This window comes from Ictalurus punctatus, chromosome 25 (genome assembly GCF_001660625.3).
Source record: "Ictalurus punctatus breed USDA103 chromosome 25, Coco_2.0, whole genome shotgun sequence".
In the NCBI taxonomy this organism is placed as follows: Eukaryota; Metazoa; Chordata; class Actinopteri; order Siluriformes; family Ictaluridae; genus Ictalurus; species Ictalurus punctatus.
Window position 1 is genome coordinate 5,605,331 of NC_030440.2, and position 20,125 is coordinate 5,625,455.

The window sequence follows — 20,125 nt, forward strand, 5'->3', positions numbered from 1 at the left end:
AGATGGATGGATGGATGGATGTCAGTCTTGTATTGATGTAACCTGAACAAAGTCTCTAGAACATATTTTTATGCATGTTTAATTTAAATGTATTATATGAGCAGCTTTCAATTATTAAAGATGTTAGGCCAAAGAACTATAAAATGTCATTTTAATATATTATTTCACTTTACAAATATAACATATTATATTGACCCAGGGCACACAGTGGTTTAGTGGTTAGCACGCTCGTCTCACACCTCCAGGGTTGAAGGATCGATTCCCGCTGCCCTGTGTGTCTGGAGTTTACAGGTTCTCCCCGTGCTGCGGGGGTTCCTCTGGGAACTCCGGTTTCCTCCCCCAGTCCAAAGACATGCATTCTAGGCTGACATGGCATGTCCAAAAAGTGTGCATAGTGTGTGAATGGGTGTGTGTGTGTGAATAGCTCCAGGTTCTCCACGACCCTGTTGGATAAGTGGTATAGAAAATGGATGGATAGATGGATATTGACCCAAGTAGAACATAAATATTAACAGTTTGTGACATTTGTCACTTCTTCCTCAGGTATCGTCCGTGCTCAGAGCCTTTTTGGACCTGATGCTGGTGAGGGAACCTTCACAGCGGGCCACGGCACAGGAGCTCCTGCAGCATCCATTCCTCAAGCTCTCAGGCCCTCCCTCGTGCATCGTTCCTCTGATGAGGCACTACCGCCATCGCTGACCAACACATGCAGTACACTACTACTTATCCAGTCATATGTAACCAGTGGAAAATCCACACTGACACTTGTAACCGTACGTAGTTTAGATAACACGAACAAGAAAGCTAACTATTAATACAAAGTAAGTAAATGGACACCACACTAAAGTGAATATCATGGCCATTAGTAGTGCCGCTGGCTTCAGTGGTGGGTGCCTGGATCTTTATTAGACAGCTAGTGACCAGTCTGTGGGAGTGATGTGTGTGCTGTGTGTCCTGACGCCCTGTTGAGAGTTGTACTGTAGTAGCTGCAGTCTTGAGTTCAGACAGGGGGAAGCAGCAGTGAACCTGATAAGCTGAGCGATTGATGAACAACAGGCGATCAACGGCCTCTATCCCTGAATGCAAAATCACTAATGATGGGTTTTTTCAGGAGATAAGACGGGCTATAAGCCAGATTTGAATGTCTGTAAGGGACATAGGGTGTTACACTACTGAGGAATCTCCTTTTTCACGCCTCTTCACACTAACAATGAAAGTGTATTTTAGTGGACTTGTAAGATTTTCTCTGTACAGTTTTGATAATCTTCAGTATTTTGTGGTGATGTAACCATTGTGAAATGGGCAGTATTGAATAGAATTAAAGAGTTTCTGCAAAAGATCTTTCCTACTGTTTATAATCCATTTTTGACTAAGAACTGTAGATATCCACACTAAACACACACCCTTACCTGTCAAAGAAACTGAATATATTTATTTACCCTACATTTATAGACAGAACTTCCAGTGAGTGTGGAGAGAGGTATTGCCAGAATTTTGTATGCTGTTTTAAAGTATTATTTATTTTTGAACTGAAGCTTTATTTTCCAGTAGTGTGGCCTTAGTTTTTTTTTTTTTTTTTTTTTTTTTTTTTTTGGTGTTTTGTTCTCATTTTGAATACGTATAAAGAGCGATGTTGGCTATATCATGCAAGCAGGCTGTTTCAGACAAGCAATAATCACCACAGTTACATCTTCATTGATCGTGCAACTCTTTCTCACTTGAGAAACAACACATTATTAAGATCTTTCTTTCTTTTCTTTTTTTTTAAAGCATTTACACAATGCTACTACCTTTAAGAATTTATGCTCATCCAAGAAGAGCCTCTTAAAATCCTAGCAATACTTACATGCTTGAGATATTTTCATTTCAGTACTGTAAGTGGCACACGGTGTCTGTGACTCAGCCTGCAATCCTGTTTCTATTCCCATTACTCACTGTGATCTGTAAATATGAACAGTGTGTCTGCTTCTGGCAAAGCCTGATGAATGGTCAGACTTGAATGAGTATATCTAACTGTTGTGTCGCTTTGTACAGTGATCTTGCATGTGTGTTATCAGTAAAGCTGGTTTCAATAATAAAAAAAAAATGTAAAAAAAAGGAAAACAGAAATATCTGCAGCATTATTTTAAACGGCGTGTTTATTTGACATCAGGTCTAGCATATCAAACTTATGCGCGGTGAGCCAAAAACAGACGTAATTAAAATATGCTTTTAATAGCCGTAAATTAATTCGAACGCGACCTTTAGAGAGTGTAAATTCGATTCAATTTTACGTGTATGGTTCTTTCAACTGTAGTCACGAAATGCAGATGTAGATTTACATCCTTGATGCGACAGTAGTAAAGGAAAAGTCCATGAAAGGATATGAGGAAGAAACCTTAAGAGGAACGAGACTCAAAAGGGAACCCGTCCTCTTCTAGTGGGATTATAACTCATTACTGTATACAGTAGAAGAGTAAAATAATATCCTACTCATGTTGAAAGGATATTCAGTATGAGCACATTGTGAATAGGAGTCCTGGGATGAACACAAAGTCTTTATGATAAATGAAAGGATACACACACTGACCTTAGATTTAATCTCTTATTTGCTTCACAATAGTTAACATGTAGGAAACTACTGAAAGGAATGAATTATAAATAGTGATTATTTTATTAACACTGCAATTCCGGTTTGATTTTTTAAAAAGTGGACAATGAAGCTAGTAGTAATACGTGTAGTTGTGTAGTTAAGATGAACGATGTTGTGCTATAGTTCATGAGGCAATCACGTGCGTGATCATCCATCTCTTTTCATTAGCTTTCTTCCTATGGCGTTTCCAATACAAGCTGGAAACTAAAGAATCAGATCAATACTCCATCTCTGCTAGCCTCAAAATCAAGCACAGGTCACTCCTTTCGTTCCACACTACTTTTGTGGGTCATATTGGATATATTTAATATGGTCACTTGAGTCATTTTGCGTATTATTTTAAATGTTTAGTTTCTGTTCCTGACACCTTTTTAAACTTACGAAGAAATATGAATGGTAGTAAAATAGAGGGTGTGTAAAAGTGCGTGCAACTCCAAAAGCACAAAATCAAAACGAGAACTGGACACACATAAAATAGTTTATTGTTGAATAGAATTTTGCACACAAATTTTGCATGATTCAAGTGTTTATACTATAATTCATATATCATATCATCTTAAAAGACCTTGCTGGTGTATTTGCTGTCACTGTAACAGGACAGAAATACCTTCAGTTCAGTTCTGCACACTATTCACACTGAGTGATACAACATGGCACAACATGAAAGATTTTAATGTGTCAATATATATCTTTTTTAGATGACATTATCATCAACATATCAGCAAAATCATAAATTAAAAAAAACAACAACAAAAAAAAACAATCTCAAATGCGAGGGATCAGACTATTAGGCAGCGGACATCAATGATGGAAAAAACTCATCACGTTTTCCCAGAAGCGTTGAGTAAAATGTTTGCAGATCTCGTCTGTTCCCCCTAATGGCAGGCCTTGGTCACGGTGCATAGAGAGTCTCTACATGTGCTTGTAGAGGGAGCGGTCGCGGGGCAGCTGGGGTTGATGAGCCGTCAGTTTGAGGTGGAAGTGGTAGATAGTGACGGTGATGACGATGATGAGGCCCAGGATGAGCCCCAGCACCAGAGGCAGAGCTTCCTCTAGCTGCTCACGCTGGTCTGTGATACACTTATATGCTGCCAAAAGAGAATGTTACCACTCGTAATGGCATTGAATAAGCACATTAGTACATTATATATATATGTGTGTGTGTGTGTGTGTATAAATGCATAATGCATCAATTTATAGCGTATTATAGGCTGAGACAAGGCTACTATTAATCGCTACGATCACTTGGAGCATATCTTTAGGAAAATATTTTTCTTATCTCAGTCGTAAACTCTGGAATAATATTTGCGGGAATGAGAGGAATACCAAATCCATAAATGTTTTCAAAGCAGGATTTGAATCAGTACTTGTTTAGCTTGACCTATTCATAACATTTGTGTCTTTTGTCTCATACTTGTAAGATTTGTAATGATTTTAATTTATTTATCATAACGTCACTAATTCATTACAGGACTGATTATCATAATCCATTATACTGATGGTAGATCGTTGTTTTGTATACTTTGTTTGATCTTTTAATCGAGGTATGTCCGGTGTTCAACCCGGTGTGGGTGCAGGTTTTCACTCCCATCAAGCAGGAGCCACACCTGATTCCACCTGTTTAATCAGCTGATCTTGGTTTTCATAAGACTCAGGTGTGGCTTCTGCTTGGTTGGAATGAAAACCTGCACCCACACCACACCGGCCCTTTCCGAATAAGATTGGACAGTCCTGTTTTAGTCACTTTTAATAACTGATTAAAGATTGGAGAATTTAGACACTGCGTAGTGATGTCATAATACCCCCTTGTGTAAAAAGCCGCTGCTCTCCTTAGTTCTCACTCCTGCTGTATCATTGTGATGTCCAACGTTTACACCTATTCCATTAGAAACATCTTCACCCTGCAGTGGAGCTTAGAAAACCATTTTCAAATACCACCTCTCTTGCCATTTGAGGTGAAGTCCAGAATATTCCCCTCGGTTAGACCCTTCTGTGATCTCTGCAGTAAGTGGATTACCTTTACAACAGCTCTGCTGGTGCATACAGAGGATTACCGCACTGCACAAGTCATCCTGTAAGCAATTAGGGGCCTAATCTGAAACGGCTCATTGACCTCTGAATGAATAATGCGTCTGTGTAAGATGTGTTACTCTCTCTCCCTCTCTCTCTCTCTCTCACACACACACACACACACACAGAAGTACCAGGAGAGAAGACATCAGCTAGCTCTGCCATAACGCAGCTCTGTTCTCACATCCACATTGTGCATGATCAGCACAAAGTGGCTCGGTACACCAGGGTGGGTTTTTTTTACTGGGCTTGTAAATCACACGAGTGTAAAGGCGACAAAGCTGACGGCCTCATTAACCGGAGAAGATGGGAATGACAATAAATTTCCAATGACCTCTCGCTACAGTCCTCTTCACACTCGGCTAATCTGCTCTCGCTATTACACTGCAAGGTGAGGGAGGTTTTCTACCACAGCTCCTTAGTTTCCCAAGAGACACTGGGCATGCTGACATTTTCAGAAATTTTATTCAACTGTTAGTCCTAAAAGCACGTCTGAGCTTTTAGTAACAGCTTCTTTTTTTTTTTCTGGATGTCCTCCCTGCAAATGTACAGAATAGATTATGTTATTGCCACTTTGATTTAATAAGCTACATATGGGATCAGTGTTGAAGAATAAGTTAGTGATATAATGTACAGTTTATTAGAATTCATGACATGTTGAGGGGAACACTGGCCCAATATAAATGATACACTCATGTCATATACTTGCATGTATTGTTTTTGGCAACTCAAGTAAAAAATTAGATGTCTTTTACATTTCAAAGAAGATCGTATATTATATTATATTATATTATATTATATTATATTATATTATATTATATTATATTATCCATACATTTTCTGTACTGCTTACCCTACATAGGATCAAGCGAGAGCCTGGAGCCTATCCCGGGGACTCAGGGCACGAGGCGGGGAAGGCCCTGGTTAGGGTGCCAACCCATCGCAAGGCACAAGCGTGCTCACACTCACACACACTCACACACACTATGGACAATTTGGAAATGCCAATCACCCAACCCTGGAGGTGGGAGGCAAATGTGCTAACCATTAAGCCACTATGCCCCCCGTTTTCTATTATATTACATTGTATTCTATTCTATTCTATTCTATTATTTTATATTATATTATTGTACTTTTCCTACTTAGTTTTCTTATAGGCTAAAATAAAGGTGTTTACTTGACATAATAAGGGGGAAACAGTTCTAAGTGATGAATTATTACCCTGAATAATAGTCTGCAATATTGATATAACTTCTATAATAAATATAAAAAACACTAAAAGGACACAATAAGAGCACAGATTTCTATGTTGTGGTAAGAATCTCCTCATATGCATACCTAGAAATCCTGTGTGTGTGTGTGTGTGTGTGTGTGTGTGTGTGTGTGTGTGTGTGTGTGTGTGTGTGTGTGTGTGTGTGTGTGTTTCTTACGTTCACTGAACACAAAGTCGCTTTTGATGTCAAAAGGTTGGAGCTGGATGTCAGACATGGAGACCGTGATGCCTTTCTGGTGGTCACTGGAGATGAGGGTGAGGGTCTGCTGAGCTGTGCATAAGTACGAGCGGCCTGCTGGCGTCACCAGGGCTGAGAGATGATGGGTGCTGGCAGTGTGTTTCCCCGCTGCACAGGTAGACACACACATTATCTTTGTGGTATGTATTTCTAAGCTACATTCTTTGTAGAAAACAAAAAAAAAAAACTGTATCGGGACTAGACAAATGTCACACAATATCAAAAATTGACACGTAATCCTGTCATCATGTGAACATCTGGTTCCCACAAAGAGATAATTAGATTAATATACAGTATGCTCTCCTTAAAATGTGTGGGTGAGTATCCAAATGAAGTTCTAATCTACTACTATGCACCAGTAATTTGAAGACTTTGTATATTATAGAGAGTAATTACCTCAGTGCTGACATATTCATTACTACATAAGACTATATACAATTATTCTACTGTATATAAAGCTATATACAAGTGTTATATAGGTATTTATGTACACTTATGCTCTATACATACAATCTATTAATGTTAAACATCAACCAGAAAATAGATACATAAAAAGAAAACATTATGAGAGGGGACACCAAGCTGAAATCAGTTCTTTTTACTCTCTCATAACCCTGCATACAAATAAAACAAAAAGGAAAGAAGAAAAAACAAACAAAAGCAAATTTTAAAAAAAGCTTCTTTTTTTTCCTTCCTAATATAAGTTTTGCTGACTTGACGGAACACATTGAATCCTTTTAATGAAGGGTGTGATTCTCCATGTGAGAAAAAGAGTCGAGAATTAACGACACATCACGCACAGATGCAGAGAAATTGCGCAGTGCACCGCAGTGAGAACCTCCTCATCTTAACTGAGTGGCTCATTGTTTTTTTTTTTTGTTTTTTTTTTGTGTTTTTTTTTAAATAACACTGAAAGAATCGAAAATGCTCAAATTGACCGAGTTTTGTTGAATTTAATATGAGATATCAGTTGACCAGAAATGCATTCACCGAGCAAAAGACATTTGGAAATTGCTCACAGCAAAGTTGCGTATGATGTCGCATAATGCGCACAAAAGATTTGTGGATCAAGAGAGGGTAGGAAAATGAAGGAATTGCCTAATAATAATAATAATAATAATAATAATAATAGTAATTTTCGGAACATTATTATTGTTATTATTATTATTATTTTATTATTATTATTATTATTATTATTATTTTATTATTATTATTATTATTATTATTATTATTATTATTATTATTATGAACACTTAAAACAGATTGACACAGTGGGAAAAAGGTGCTCTCACGGTTGTATGCGTTGATGAAGTGTGTTGTCTCAGAGGTGTCATAAACCAGCTGAACCTTGCTTATCTTCCACACTTCACTCTCTTTCGTTTTCCCATCTCTCCTCACGGTGCGTTTCTCCTAAACACACACACACACGTACACACACACACACACACACACACACGCACGTACGCACACCAACACACACTATTATTACGCCAACACTTAAGGCAACCCTTGAGTAACTTTATTATTAGCTTATCATAGTACAAATCGATGCATAAAAACATGCCCATAGATACACACGTGTATGCGCACACGCACGCGCGCACTGTGGGCGCAACTCCCAGGGCGCAGATCCAAATGATTTTGTAATCTACCCCCCCCCCCCCTCCCCCCAATAATGCTAATGAACTTGCCTAATTTCTGACCCTGAGCAGGGAGATCGGATTTGCTCACCTTGCTGAAGTACAGGCGGAACGTGTAGGCGTTATTGCTCCAGGAGACGTGCAGCTCTGCCTCGCTGCTTCCGCACGTGCCTGAGATCTGCGCACCGCGGGGGAGAGAGAGAGACGCCTGCTCCGTGATCAACTGCGGACCAACCACACCATCGTCAAAGAACCATCTCACACCATGCGCTTCTCAAAACTCGAATTATTATTACACGAATCTATTCAAACGAGACAAATCATGTTTCATAAATGAGAAAACTTACGTCTATTCCGTTAAGCGCGAGGACATCGAAGGGGATCAGGAATTTCACCGCGAACTCTGCCATCAAACAAGTCGTGCCGTTTTCACGCACCACGAAAATGTCTTTGTCCGGGTTTGGAGACAGACCGGACAGATTCTCCACTTCCTGCTCGGCCGCAACCGAGACCCCCGACAGCGCGCCTGTTCAGCGAGCATGTTTATTTTACTGAGCTCTGAACAACAGCTGATTATATCCTCTTGCAGCAAGCACTTTCTTTATTTTTCTTTTTAAAAATCACAAAGTACACTCTGAAAATAAGCATTAAACTGAGAATGTGGATCTACAAATGCTCATCAGTGGAGTAAAGCCATCAAGGGTACCTTTAGTTGGAGGGACATAATTGCATAAGGAACATCGTTAAAGCACATTGGACTCCAAGGACCACATTTGTACCTCTGAGAGGACATTTACATTTTACCTTATGGGGAAACCGTAGCTGTACTTTTTCGGACAATGAAGTACTCTAAAGGAACTCGGGCTACTTACAATATCGTATATTTCCGTATTAAATAGTATAACGTGTTAAATTAGAGTACTATACATATGCTAATATGCAATCTTAAGAATAAAGATCAATTAGACTTTTAATTAGAAAAATAAAGATAAGTTAAAGGGGAAAAAAACACGTTCTGGCATGTGGGCTACATCTCGGATTACTGAGACTTGAAGAGATGTTAATAATAGCATTATTATTGCTCAGACCTTAACCACAATAATGGACACCACATTGAGCACAAAAGCTGTGGTAAATCACTGTGGTACGCATTTTTACCTTTAGTTAGAGGAACATCATTAGGGTATGTTATAGAAAAAAAAAAGTTCACGATTGCACCTTTAAGATCATATTTATATTGTATCTTGCACGCGCGCGCACGCACGCACACACACACACACACACACACACACACACACACGGTTGTAGGGAAGTGTGCGGTTTGGGACGCAGCTGCAGTTTAAGCGCTACTTACAGAGGAGACAGAGGAAAACTCCGGCGCTGTCCACGGTGCTGAACCTCCGCCACTCCATGCTGGCGCGCGCGCAGCCTCTGAGATAGACAAAACTGAAGATTTGGGTGGGAAAATGCACCACGGACACGCTGCACGACTTTCCGGAGTAACACTCAGATCATTGCGGATGCAGCAAAATCCGGGTGTCTCCTGAGTGAGGTAGCATCCGGTCACTGCGCACACCAACTTGCTTAATAGGGAGTACTCTAAACGCACCGAACTATAGATGAAGATGTTAAAAACGAGGAAAAAGTGCTGCAGATATAGGCTATACTACACATATACCCACAGCGGAGATTTTATGAAGTTCCGGTAAGTTGGCCAGGTGAGGACGCACCACTACTCCCGCAATGCCGTTATTTCAATATCTGGGTTCTCAGCTGGAGGAAATCGGTGCACCTCTTCCTTTACTCTCCCCTCCCTCCTCACTCTATCTAGGAGGCAACACTGCAGCTGCTGTCCTGCGCCTGTGTGTGTGTGTGTGTGTGTGAGAGAGAGAGAGAGAGAGAGAGAGAGAGAGAGAGAGAGAGAGTGTGTGTGTGTGTTCAGGCTCTACGCAGGGTTGTGAATACGGGATAAATAAGGGTTGTCCTCAGCTGTACGAGGACAAAGCAGACAAATGCTGTCCATACAATCATGCACACATGCGCATCCCAGTGGGCTCCTTGATTTCTCTACTGGGATCAAACCGAGAGTGGACTGAAAGGCTAGTTTCACTGCAGCATAAAAGAATAATGAGCAATTTGAGTAGCGCGCAAAACTGGCCGAACGTGCGCAATAAAGCGTTACGAACATGACATTCGTGATCGCATTTTATTCATTTACTAATCACTTGACAAGTCATACATGACAGGATTGAAATAAAACACTGCTAGGTTATAGAAGTTATAGCATTTTTCAGTCTGCACTAGGCCTATAGACGATACAAAGAGTGTTAATGAGAGCCGTTTCTAATGCGCCTCGTCAATCATAAAGCATACAAAAAAATCCATGTACGCGTCGGCGTGACCACAACGCAGATCCTCGGCTTTAGCAAATGATTCGCCCTCTGCTGCGTCACGTGACCATTTGCAAACGCAGCAGCGCGGTCAAAAGTTGGATTTAAGCTGGAAGTCAAATTCACACTTCACTGCGCTGATGCTGTCTATACTCGGCTTGCTTCCTACTTGCGGGTGTTTGGTGCTCAGGGGGAAGGTCTCGGACCTCGGCATGCCCCTTGCAACAGTTTCACAGCCTTCTCCGTTCCCACCGCCGCCTTCTCTCACTTCCTTTCCGACCTTTTTTAACTCAGGCAAAGTCAAGCGCCTCAGCAACCTGTTGCCAAGGACGGAAAACGCAGTGGCGGAAAAGTCCGCGGTCTCGACATGCGGGGGCGAAGTGATGCCTTTAGGAGCAGGTTTGCTTTTGCGCGCAGGTTTCAGCAGTGCTCGCTCAGGCGGTGTTGGTCCGAGGGCGCTGGTGGGCAAACTGCACCGCTTCCGGTAATAACTGTCATCAAACCTCATCGCACTGACGTCCTCTTTGTCCGAGTCAGATCTGCTGGCTTTCCTAATCGGCGTGAGCAAGATACCGAGCGGACCGGACAGAGCACCGGTCATGTGCGCGTGTATTTGAGGCGTCCTGCGTGAAGCCGGGCTGTGAGGCTCTGCCCCTCTGGATAATAGTGGGAGATGGCTGTTCAGGCAGCTTTCCGCTACTTGCTTTAAAGTTTGCGAAACGCGGGATCGCTGAGGCGGTTTCGGGGTGAGCACACCTGAGAAAGAGCAGCCTTGAGGAGATGATGGCCATCTATCCTTGTCAGATTCACTTTCTCTCTCTAACTCCTCGATAGAGTCCATGGACATCATTCTGCTCCATAAATTAGGGTATTTCCTCCGACTCCGGTGCGTGTCTGAAACTTCAGATGGTTTCTCCTGTTCGGTGTTTGTGTCCTCGCCTTCGTTGGCGCGCAAAAGTGCGAATCGTTCCTCGAAAGCGTCTTGATCGTGCGCTTTTTTGGAGCTGCACATTAACGCGGATAAACACTCGGTGTGGCCCAGGTACTTTGCCACCTCCACTGCTGAGTTACCTACTTTGTTTTGGCGGTCGATTTGGAGTCCGAGCCGTTTGAACGCCCTCACCAGGAACTCCACGACCAGGGAATGGCCAGCGACGGCAGCGTACATGAGCGCGGTGTTTCCCCATGCGTCCACCATCTCGGGATCGGCGTTATTCTTCACCAACATCTTCACAGCGTCCAGGTAGCCTTTCTCACACGCGTAACTAAGCGCTGTGCGCCCATACTCGTCCTGCTGGTTCACGTTAGCGCCTCTCTGCAGGAGCAGGTTCATGAAATTGGCCCTGGCGCGCGAGTCCGGCAAAAACACGGACGAGATGAGCGGCGTGAGCTCGCCGTCGCTCTTCGAGTCCACGATCTTGCCGTCCAGAGCGTCCAGGATGAACCTGGCCAGGTGCATTTTGTCCTTCGAGATGGCGTCCAGAAGGATCTTGGTGTCGGTTTTTGAGTCCGACTTCTCGGAGAGCTTCAGCATGGCGCTTTGTTCTGAATGGAGGAGCCGAAATCAAGCAGCAGGTCAGAGGAAAGAAAGTTCTCACCTCCAGACCGCGGCATCTTCACGCGCCTCTATATAACCGCGGCGCTGCGCCGTTGCCACGGCGACCCCAACGCCATCTGCGGACTTTGTAGTTTCCAAACGCGGGCATTAATGCGGTAATTAGCAAAAGGGCTTCAGAGAGAACCTGAATACATTTGCCATCTGAATATGCTTATGGACTGTAAGACATTCGAAAGCCATGGAAACGTGGAAAATAATATCAAATGAAAAATAGATGGGGGGATTTAACATATTCAGCTCATGCATAATACAGCATCATTTCAATTCCTAATTAAGCAACGCAATACATTAACTTTCATACTATACAGGTCAGCTTGAGAACTGCGTTTCGTTTTAACGTCCTGATTGCCTCTACTGAATAAGTTCAGTCACAACCTGGGTTTCATTTAACACCTGTATAGTTTATTGGTACACATACTATAAAACAGTATTAAAGTAGCAGGATAACAACAGTATTTTTTTTTTAGTAGTTCCCATTGCTAGAAGTTTGACAAGTACAATATAAATACAAAAACACCCACAGAATGGTCCGTTGACTAGCTACAGTTAGCTTCTTAAAAAAATCCAAAACAAACAGTACAAACGGATGAATTTCAAAGCAACATTGTTCTGCAAAATATTGTTTTTCCTCTGCAACCTGTATAGCAAAAAAAAATCTACATGAATGTTGTGGAACAGCCAACTAGTGCAAAAAGCCTCTAACATGAAATATATTCTTAAACTACACACTATTTTATTAATATGTATATTTATATATTTATATATATATATTTATATATCTGTATATAAATAACCCCTTATTTTGGCATTTTCCATTTGCAAAATAATTTAAACATCCTAACAGACATCAAGTGGCACATTTGTAAGCAATGGATTTAAGTTTAAAAGCACTTTGCTTATTATTCCGTAATAGATATGTAGTGAAAGCACAATAAAGGTACCAGTCTTGATTTTAAAGATTGGAAAAAAAGAAAAAAAAAGGAAAGAAAATAACTTAGTGGTTTTAGGTTGCATTCCCATAACAAACATGTACAGACTATCCCAGAGCCCTTGTGTAATAAGCATACGGTTAAATCCTCAGGTTAAATGAACTACATTCATATTTCCCACTATATACAATATACTTTCTTTACTATCTGATTTTAACAGGAAATTGTTTATTAAGAGCAAAACATAGTGGCGTCGTATTTCACTGCAGTGGCCTATCCTATTGCTGAAGGCGAACATTTTTATGTTTTGGCAAGTGAAGACTTGACGTGTCGCCTGCTTCAAAACCCAATGCAGGAGCTGCCTTTGTTTTTGTTGTTGTTTCCTTACACAAGAGGAACCACGTTATATGACTGGACTTCAAGATTACAGCCCAAGTACTAAAAGTACTAATACTAAGTTGCTAACTAGCACCTCTTTCTTAAAATCCACTTCAAATCTTCAAATCAATGCAAATCTTTATTACACTCCAAATGAATTTTTGACTGTTGAGTGCTGGGAGCAAATCGATGATTTCCAAACAAATTTCCTGTAGTGCATGGAAACCTTTTGTCCCTTATTAACCGGATATTCGGGTCCATCATGGAATGTCAACATCATAACTCTCATTACATTTAAATGTGTGAAGAAACAAGCAGTGTAACAGGTACAGTACAGTGTCAAAATCTATCTGCAAACACAAAACAAGTCATAGTGGTATTTCAGACCAAACATTGTTAAAACAACCAATCTTTACCTGATAATGAATTAAATGAAATAGAATTAAGTCTTAAAAACAAAGCAATGCATTTAATAAGAAAAATAAAGTATAAGAACTACAACATGTTCTACTTTGTTTGGTTTCAATCATGTCGGACAGTTTCACCCTCAATACAGTGTTTGGACATTCGACTGTTTATTCTTAGCACAGGAGTGCACTGCTACAAATTTCTTTGACAGCCTATAAAGTGCTCAGGATATTTTTCTCCACTTGTTTTCACAAATTTGCGCTGACAGTGAACACAACTAAAATCTTTCAGTTATGCCTTCTTTATATGCCTGGTGCTGCTACTATAATCTAGTACCACTGAGACATAAGTTAAAAGGCTTATAAAGAACACTTTGAGTTCTGTCCGTCTTGAGCCACCGTGACCGGAATGAGCTCTGGTTTGTACTGTGAGCACTGGCAATGGCAGGAAAACACTGATGTGTGTGTGTGTGTGTGTGTGTGTGTGTGTGTGTGCGTCCAGCATTGGGCTAGATCCGGCAGAAGAACTAGCAGAAGGAGCACCTCAGCAGCGAGGACGGACTACAGACGGAGGTCGACGTTAGGGGCTGGTTGGATATAGGCAGAGGGGAGGAGCTGAGCAAAAGAGAACAATGGAGGTAATTTTATTAGGGGTGGAGCCACATTTTTTCGTTCCATGCTTGATGGAGTTCCTACGGATCCACAAAGGTTCAACAAGAGGTTCGGAGTAGTCAAGGACTAAGAGGAGTAGAAGAAGTGTTCAAAGGTTATGGAGTTTACTGTACAGAACTAGGGAGTTGAGGACGGTGGTGTAGAGAAGGAGTCTGTTACTCAGTTGACAGCTGGAGCGGCTAAACCACTGTGGCTGGTCTGCGGTCCATCTCCGCCTCCAGCTTCACCATCTGCTGCATGTCCTTGGCCTGGACGGATCACATGGGCACACAACTTCTCTTTAAAATGACCACTGAACGTCATCATGCCTCATTACATCACTGAATAGAAGCATGGTAAATAAGTATAATACACTAAATGATCCTTACGTGCTGTCGTGTAGATATCAGGACACATTAGCGTTATCAAATGTGTTCCTGACTACCTCTGAATGAGTTATCAGATCACAATCCAGTTACCCATTCACAGCTGTAACCACACGCTGTCCATTTGCGATCGGATGTTAATACCACTTATACCACAGCATCGTTGAAAGCTCAGTTCTGATTGTTGATTCATTTTCTATAACAGCGCGGTTTGGACAGGAGTTCTATCTGCGAGCTTTATATTAATGTGCTCATTCATGTAGTATTATTTAGCTTTTATTTGGAAGGGCTCTCCAGCATCAGTGCTTGTGTAGCATTAGAGTTCAAGCCGTTACTAAGTTTTCTGATGGAGGACTCTGTAACAACAAGCTGTATTTTAGTTTATAACTGTTATAAATTAAATGTTAACAAGGACTAACTTTTTTTTTGTGGCTGTTCCACAACATTAGTCTGAAATATAAACGAATTAAAGGTGTGACATGTTGTTCTTTAGTCAATCAACATTGCAATCGTTGACAGCTGCTGTGGTATAAGAGAAATATAACAATTTGGGACATGCTGTGATTGAAAAATAATCCACTTCAGGCTGCACAACACCAACCCGTTGTTGATTTGTTTTTTTTGCCTATAACAGCATGTTCATCATGTTTTTTCCCTTACATATTGTATGAACAGGGTCTAAAGAGCCTGTAACAGTTATAACGTCTAAAGATTCGCACCTTCCCAGCAACCACAGTTTGGCGAATGCAGACCACACCTAACTAATAGTGCCATAAAGTGTTACTGTGGTATAGTAAATGGGACAGAAATCAAAGCTGGAGTTCAGGGCAACTTCTTGTGCTAGATGGCTTTAACTTTTAAGAGATGGAGTTGAGTGGAGGTGATGGGTGTGAAATTTAGTCACAAGGAGTGGAATAAGCAAATGGGAATATATTGGACGTTAACAGGGAAATAGGAGGAGTTTCAGTTATGGTCTTTCTCACAAACATCAGTTATTTCAGGACTCCATATAACTGATCAAAGTCATGTTTAAATCACAAGACATCTTTCACTAATAAGGACCGAACTCTTGTTTCTCACAACAGAACCAACAAGGTCACACATTTGAATTATGTAAATGGTAAATGGTCTGCACTTATATAGCACTTTTATCTCATTCACCCATTCACACACACACTCACACACCAATGGTAGCCGAGCTTCCATGCAAGGCGCTAACTTGCCATCGGGAGCAACTTGGGGTTCAGTGTCTTGCCCAAGGACACTTCGGCATGTGGAGTCATGTGGGCCGGGAATCGAACCACTAACCCTACGATTAGTGGTCAACCCGCACTACGACCTGATCCACAGCTCAGTGGTATGAACAACCCTGTATGTATGAACAAGATTACTAATGTATATAGTTTGATTTAGCTATCATTGCTGAATCTGTGACTGAGGTAAAGTGCAGCCCGCTGGTACCAGGAATATAGATCTAGATCAGCGGTTCTCAGTGTCTAATAGCTGATATCATCCGGTATTTTAGGGTGGTACAGTCTTATAAAATGTTCTAGGACGGAAAATTTCTGATCTACTACAGTACTCCTACTCATCACGATCACGTCAGTCCAGTAAACAAACATCCCCACATTTAATAGTAAAGAAACAACTCGGACAAATAACAAATCAGAAAATGAGAGTGAGCTATTGGATTGAATAGCAGAGAAGCACATGTTGTTTTTAGGAGAATGGAGGAATGCGTGAGCCTACCTTGACTCTGAGAGTTTGCATGATGTGATTTCAAAAGCTGTGTGAAAAAAAGTAAATTGTATGTAAATGGATGGGAGTATAACGTGTGTAATGGAACATAAACAGAAAGGAAAACAAATGAAATGATGAGGGTGTTGACATTTATTCCAAAGAACTTGAGCATTTAAATCGATCTAGGTGGTCTCACTGTACTGTTAAAAAAAACCCCTTCAAGGACACATACCTGCTCGTTGAATTTCTCCAGTTTCTCCAGCTGCTCACGCTGCGATTTCTTCAACTGCTCCATTTCTTTTGAGTGCTTCATAGCCAACTGTGGGGTCAAAGACACTTCGCATTTGAAAACACACTACAGTAGAGGTCTCAAATTTGTATAATATTTAGTTTCTCAATTCTTTTCTCTTTCACAAATCTGTTTATTATTATCATCTATTTCTGTCGTTATCAATTAGTACTTCACATGTGATTAAATCTACTTGTCATCACTGTATTCTTATATAAAATACCAATTTTACAATTAAGGCATGAAAGAGACAACCGACCCGTTTTCGTTCCTCAAGGAACTTTTTCGTGTTACTGCTGTTCAGTTCCCGCACTCTCCTATAAAATAAATAGATACAGATATCAGACACCACATGGCCCATTACACAAACAAATACAAGAATGAAATGTGATCACACATTGCAACTAGCATGCACCTTTCCCTCTCAGCCTTGTTTTTAATGCTCTTGTCCTGGCAGATGGCTTTACTGTTCTCCATGGATGTCTTGGCCTGATTTGCCTTCATTTCTTTGCTCTGTCTGTGTAAAGAAACAGAAAAGACTCAAATAAATCTTTTGCTAAAGAAGATCTCCTTAGCTGATATGTTAGGCATCTTTTTGAGTTTAGAAATGATCCTAATAAATGCAAGACCCACAGAATGCTTAAACACAGGTATAGGTGGGTGACAAAATCAAAACCTGATTAAATGAGTGGAGAAACCTAGAATTGCAATCATACCATGCTCTGTAGCATGTATAGAAACGCTGAGCAGCCTCAGTTGGCCTCAATTCTGGATCAATGTCAGCATTAAAGATTTAAGTGACTTCAAAAGAAGGTTCATTTATTGTAAATGACATCATTCTAATGTAATGGCCTTCACAATCACCAGATCTCAATCCTCTTGAACGCCTGTGGGAAATTTTGGATGATGTGTTGGACAGTGCTCGTCAGCACCATCATCAAAACACCAGTTAGGGGAATATGTTTTGGATGAATGGTGTTCATTCCTCCAGAACAGTTCCAGAATCTGTGCCAAGGAGGAATTAGGCTGTTCTAATGGCTCGGGGAGACCAAACACCTAAATAAGTCCATTTAAGTTGGTTTTCCTTTCATTTATCATCTATCCATGTAGTGTTGCTGGAAGTTTGTCAGGGGATACAGTATATGTCTATAGCTCCTAATAAGGCAGGAGCATAATTGATCTACATTTAAAGAAATTCAGGCAATGTTAATGTTTGAATAATTGTTGCTGTAGAAACTGATAAGGAGTTCACTAACACAATGAGTATATTAAGCCCTTAAACGCCTAGGACCCACTGACAAGGCTAGACTTACAGTAGCTACATACATTTCACGGTAGTTACTAGATAACTCATAGTACTGAATAATACAATTTCAGTAAGGTGAGACTTATTAACTAAGAGGCTCATTTCCAATAAAGGAGTGGTAAGGAGATAAATAAATAAATAAAGCAAATTCACAGAGATTCACTCTAAGCAAAAAATAACCCAAATGTTCTCATTTGACTGTAAAAACAGCTAAAAGACACTATTTGTAAAACTGCAAGTTGTATTCTACTGGCACAAGCACCAACACACACATACACACATTCACACACTCACCGTTCATGGATAAGTTTGAGGTGCAGGGTTTGCTGCTCCTGGACAGTGGACAGTAGTTTCTTCAGATGCTCACACTGCTGTGTCACATGTACGTCCTTCATCTCCTGCTCCTCTGTGCTGTGGGAGTCGATCATCTCAGACCACTCCTTCGTCTGCTGCGCTACAATATCCTTCACCTGCAGGACAACACACTGGTTACACTCTTTGCCTTTCAATTCAATTCACTCGTATTTGTATAGAGCTTTTATCAAAGGACATTTTCAGAAATATATACCGTAAATTCAGGATATAAATATTACATTTAGAAATTTATCCCTAATGAGCAAGCTGGAGGCGAGGATGGCAAGGAAAAACTCCCTGAGACGGTATGAGGAAGAAACCTTGAGAGGAATCAGAGTCAAGCGGGAACCCATCCTCATCTGGGTGACAGCGGATTGTGTGATTATAAATACTGTGTAGTACAAGGTCAAAAAGTAGGAAATTCATTATAGTTTTCACATGAAGTCCACTTTGTTGAAGTTATCAGCAGTTCACTGATGGAGACTTGAGTGCAAAATTCATTCAGCATAATTCTCTCATGACCCTGTATCAGTGTCCAAAGGTTTTTAAAAAACAAATAATAATTTCATTGAAGATGTTCAATAGTTTTTTTTTTAGTTTTTTTTTTTTTAACATTGTTTCTTGCTTCCAATCCAGAACAATTTGCATGGTTGAAGTTTAAGGTTGGCCTGGAGTTTGTGTTCATTTGTTTCTTAATAATTCTTGTGAATTTAATTGAAATCTGACCCAACCGAACTTGTTCATTTGAATCTGTATGAATGTTAATGACGTCATGTTTTTCATTACAGTATTAAGGTGTGAGAAACAAGTCAGACCAATAGGGAGCATTTATACAAAAATGAATACTTGTGGTATCCATAAGTCCATTAACAAATGGATTTGGTTGGAAGGTTTAAATATAGGATAAGATAAAAGCCACAAAAACTGATTGAACAGGCTGTCTGGGGAAAGAAAAATATATGAGTCATAATCCTAGAGATTTATAATAAGCACTTTGGTGTACAAGGAAAATGTAAGGAGTTAAAAGGATGGATTTGTTCAATGAAATGTAATTGAATAAGAGCTCAAGTATTCCATTTTAATTATACTGAGGTACATATTTCATAAAATGAGATTTAATTATAGTATATAAGTAGCTTCACATTCACCTGCTTTGATTCAACGCTTCATTCTAATCATTTTTAAGAATAAACTCATGCATGTAGGACTTTTTACAGGGTCGTGCATATATATTTGCCCCCCTTGAAATGTTCCACATTATGCAGTGTTACATATTGGATGCTTGTCTGGCCTCCTTGTATGAAGGTATTGACTGACTTTTGGTGGTTGGAGTCTCAGTTGTGACATATTCTCTCCATGTTTTAATAATAGATTTAATGGTGCGCTGTGGAATGTTGAAAGTTTGGGATATTTTTTAACCAAACCATAATTGATACTTTTCTACAACTTTGTCTCAGACTTTTGGTCCTGGTCTTCATTATACGGTTTGATTTTTGACGTGTTCGCTACCAAACTCTGGGGCTTTCCATAAACAGGAGTATTTATACTGAGATGAGATCATGTGACACTTTAATTACACACGAGTTAACTCCTTTCAAGTAATTATGTGACTTCTAACGGCAGCCTGAACTAATTTAGCTTTTCCCTGCACTTCAATATTATGGACGAATTTGTATAGAATTATGACAAATAATTCCAATGAAGTCCATTTCAATTCCATGTTATGTGACACTACAATACTTATGCAAGCCACTGTTATTGGGCCTCACAAATCAGTACGCACTGTATGTTAACCCTTGACTTAAAATCTTCTTAAACTAAAGG

At 40.3% G+C, this 20,125-nt stretch overlaps 4 protein-coding genes across 14 annotated transcripts in view; 1 reads left to right on the forward strand and 3 right to left on the reverse strand.

Moving 5' to 3' along the window:
* Window positions 1-2,085, forward strand: part of pak5 (p21 protein (Cdc42/Rac)-activated kinase 5) — a 67,966-nt gene extending 65,881 nt beyond the window's left edge. For all 7 annotated transcript variants that reach the window (XM_017455385.3, XM_047151114.2, XM_047151113.2 and 4 more), the window contains one exon: window positions 544-2,085. In XM_017455385.3, the coding sequence (XP_017310874.1) occupies window positions 544-699 (156 nt within the window). In that variant the 3' untranslated portion in view covers window positions 700-2,085. The remainder of the gene's footprint in view (window positions 1-543) is intronic.
* Window positions 2,086-3,092: 1,007 nt separating this feature from the next.
* lamp5 (lysosomal associated membrane protein family member 5) lies at window positions 3,093-9,724 on the reverse strand. Its single transcript, XM_017456293.3, has 6 exons — window positions 9,208-9,724; window positions 8,201-8,379; window positions 7,945-8,076; window positions 7,506-7,623; window positions 6,133-6,321; window positions 3,093-3,720 (listed from the first exon to the last, which is right to left on the reverse strand). The coding sequence occupies exons 1-6, from the start codon at window positions 9,263-9,265 to the stop codon at window positions 3,545-3,547; spliced, it is 852 nt and encodes a 283-aa protein (XP_017311782.1). The 5' UTR covers window positions 9,266-9,724; the 3' UTR covers window positions 3,093-3,544.
* Window positions 9,725-9,784: 60 nt separating this feature from the next.
* On the reverse strand, window positions 9,785-11,777 carry LOC128629162 (ankyrin repeat domain-containing protein 34B-like). Its single transcript, XM_053675913.1, has one exon. It carries the CDS (start codon window positions 11,775-11,777, stop codon window positions 10,335-10,337), a length of 1,443 nt encoding a protein of 480 aa, XP_053531888.1. The 3' UTR covers window positions 9,785-10,334.
* Window positions 11,778-12,241: 464 nt separating this feature from the next.
* Window positions 12,242-20,125, reverse strand: part of LOC108258041 (1-phosphatidylinositol 4,5-bisphosphate phosphodiesterase beta-4) — a 75,229-nt gene continuing 67,345 nt past the window's right edge. For all 5 annotated transcript variants that reach the window (XM_017456287.3, XM_017456288.3, XM_017456286.3 and 2 more), the window contains 6 exons: window positions 18,242-18,417; window positions 17,057-17,158; window positions 16,901-16,958; window positions 16,585-16,671; window positions 16,362-16,398; window positions 12,242-14,495 (listed from right to left, as the gene is read on the reverse strand). In XM_017456287.3, the coding sequence (XP_017311776.1) occupies window positions 14,407-14,495; window positions 16,362-16,398; window positions 16,585-16,671; window positions 16,901-16,958; window positions 17,057-17,158; window positions 18,242-18,417 (549 nt within the window). In that variant the 3' untranslated portion in view covers window positions 12,242-14,406. The remainder of the gene's footprint in view (window positions 14,496-16,361; window positions 16,399-16,584; window positions 16,672-16,900; window positions 16,959-17,056; window positions 17,159-18,241; window positions 18,418-20,125) is intronic.

Coding starts and splice junctions, on each gene's coding strand:
- lamp5 (XM_017456293.3), bottom strand. CDS start 9,265: ATGGAGTGGCGGAGGTTCAGCACCGTGGACAGCGCCGGAGTTTTCCTC. Junction 6,322..7,505: donor CTTCATCAACGCATACAACC/GTGAGAGCACCT, acceptor CTACCTGTGCAG/CGGGGAAACACACTGCCAGC. Junction 3,721..6,132: donor CGACTTTGTGTTCAGTGAAC/GTAAGAAACACA, acceptor CTCTTTTGGCAG/CATATAAGTGTATCACAGAC.
- LOC128629162 (XM_053675913.1), bottom strand. CDS start 11,777: ATGCTGAAGCTCTCCGAGAAGTCGGACTCAAAAACCGACACCAAGATC.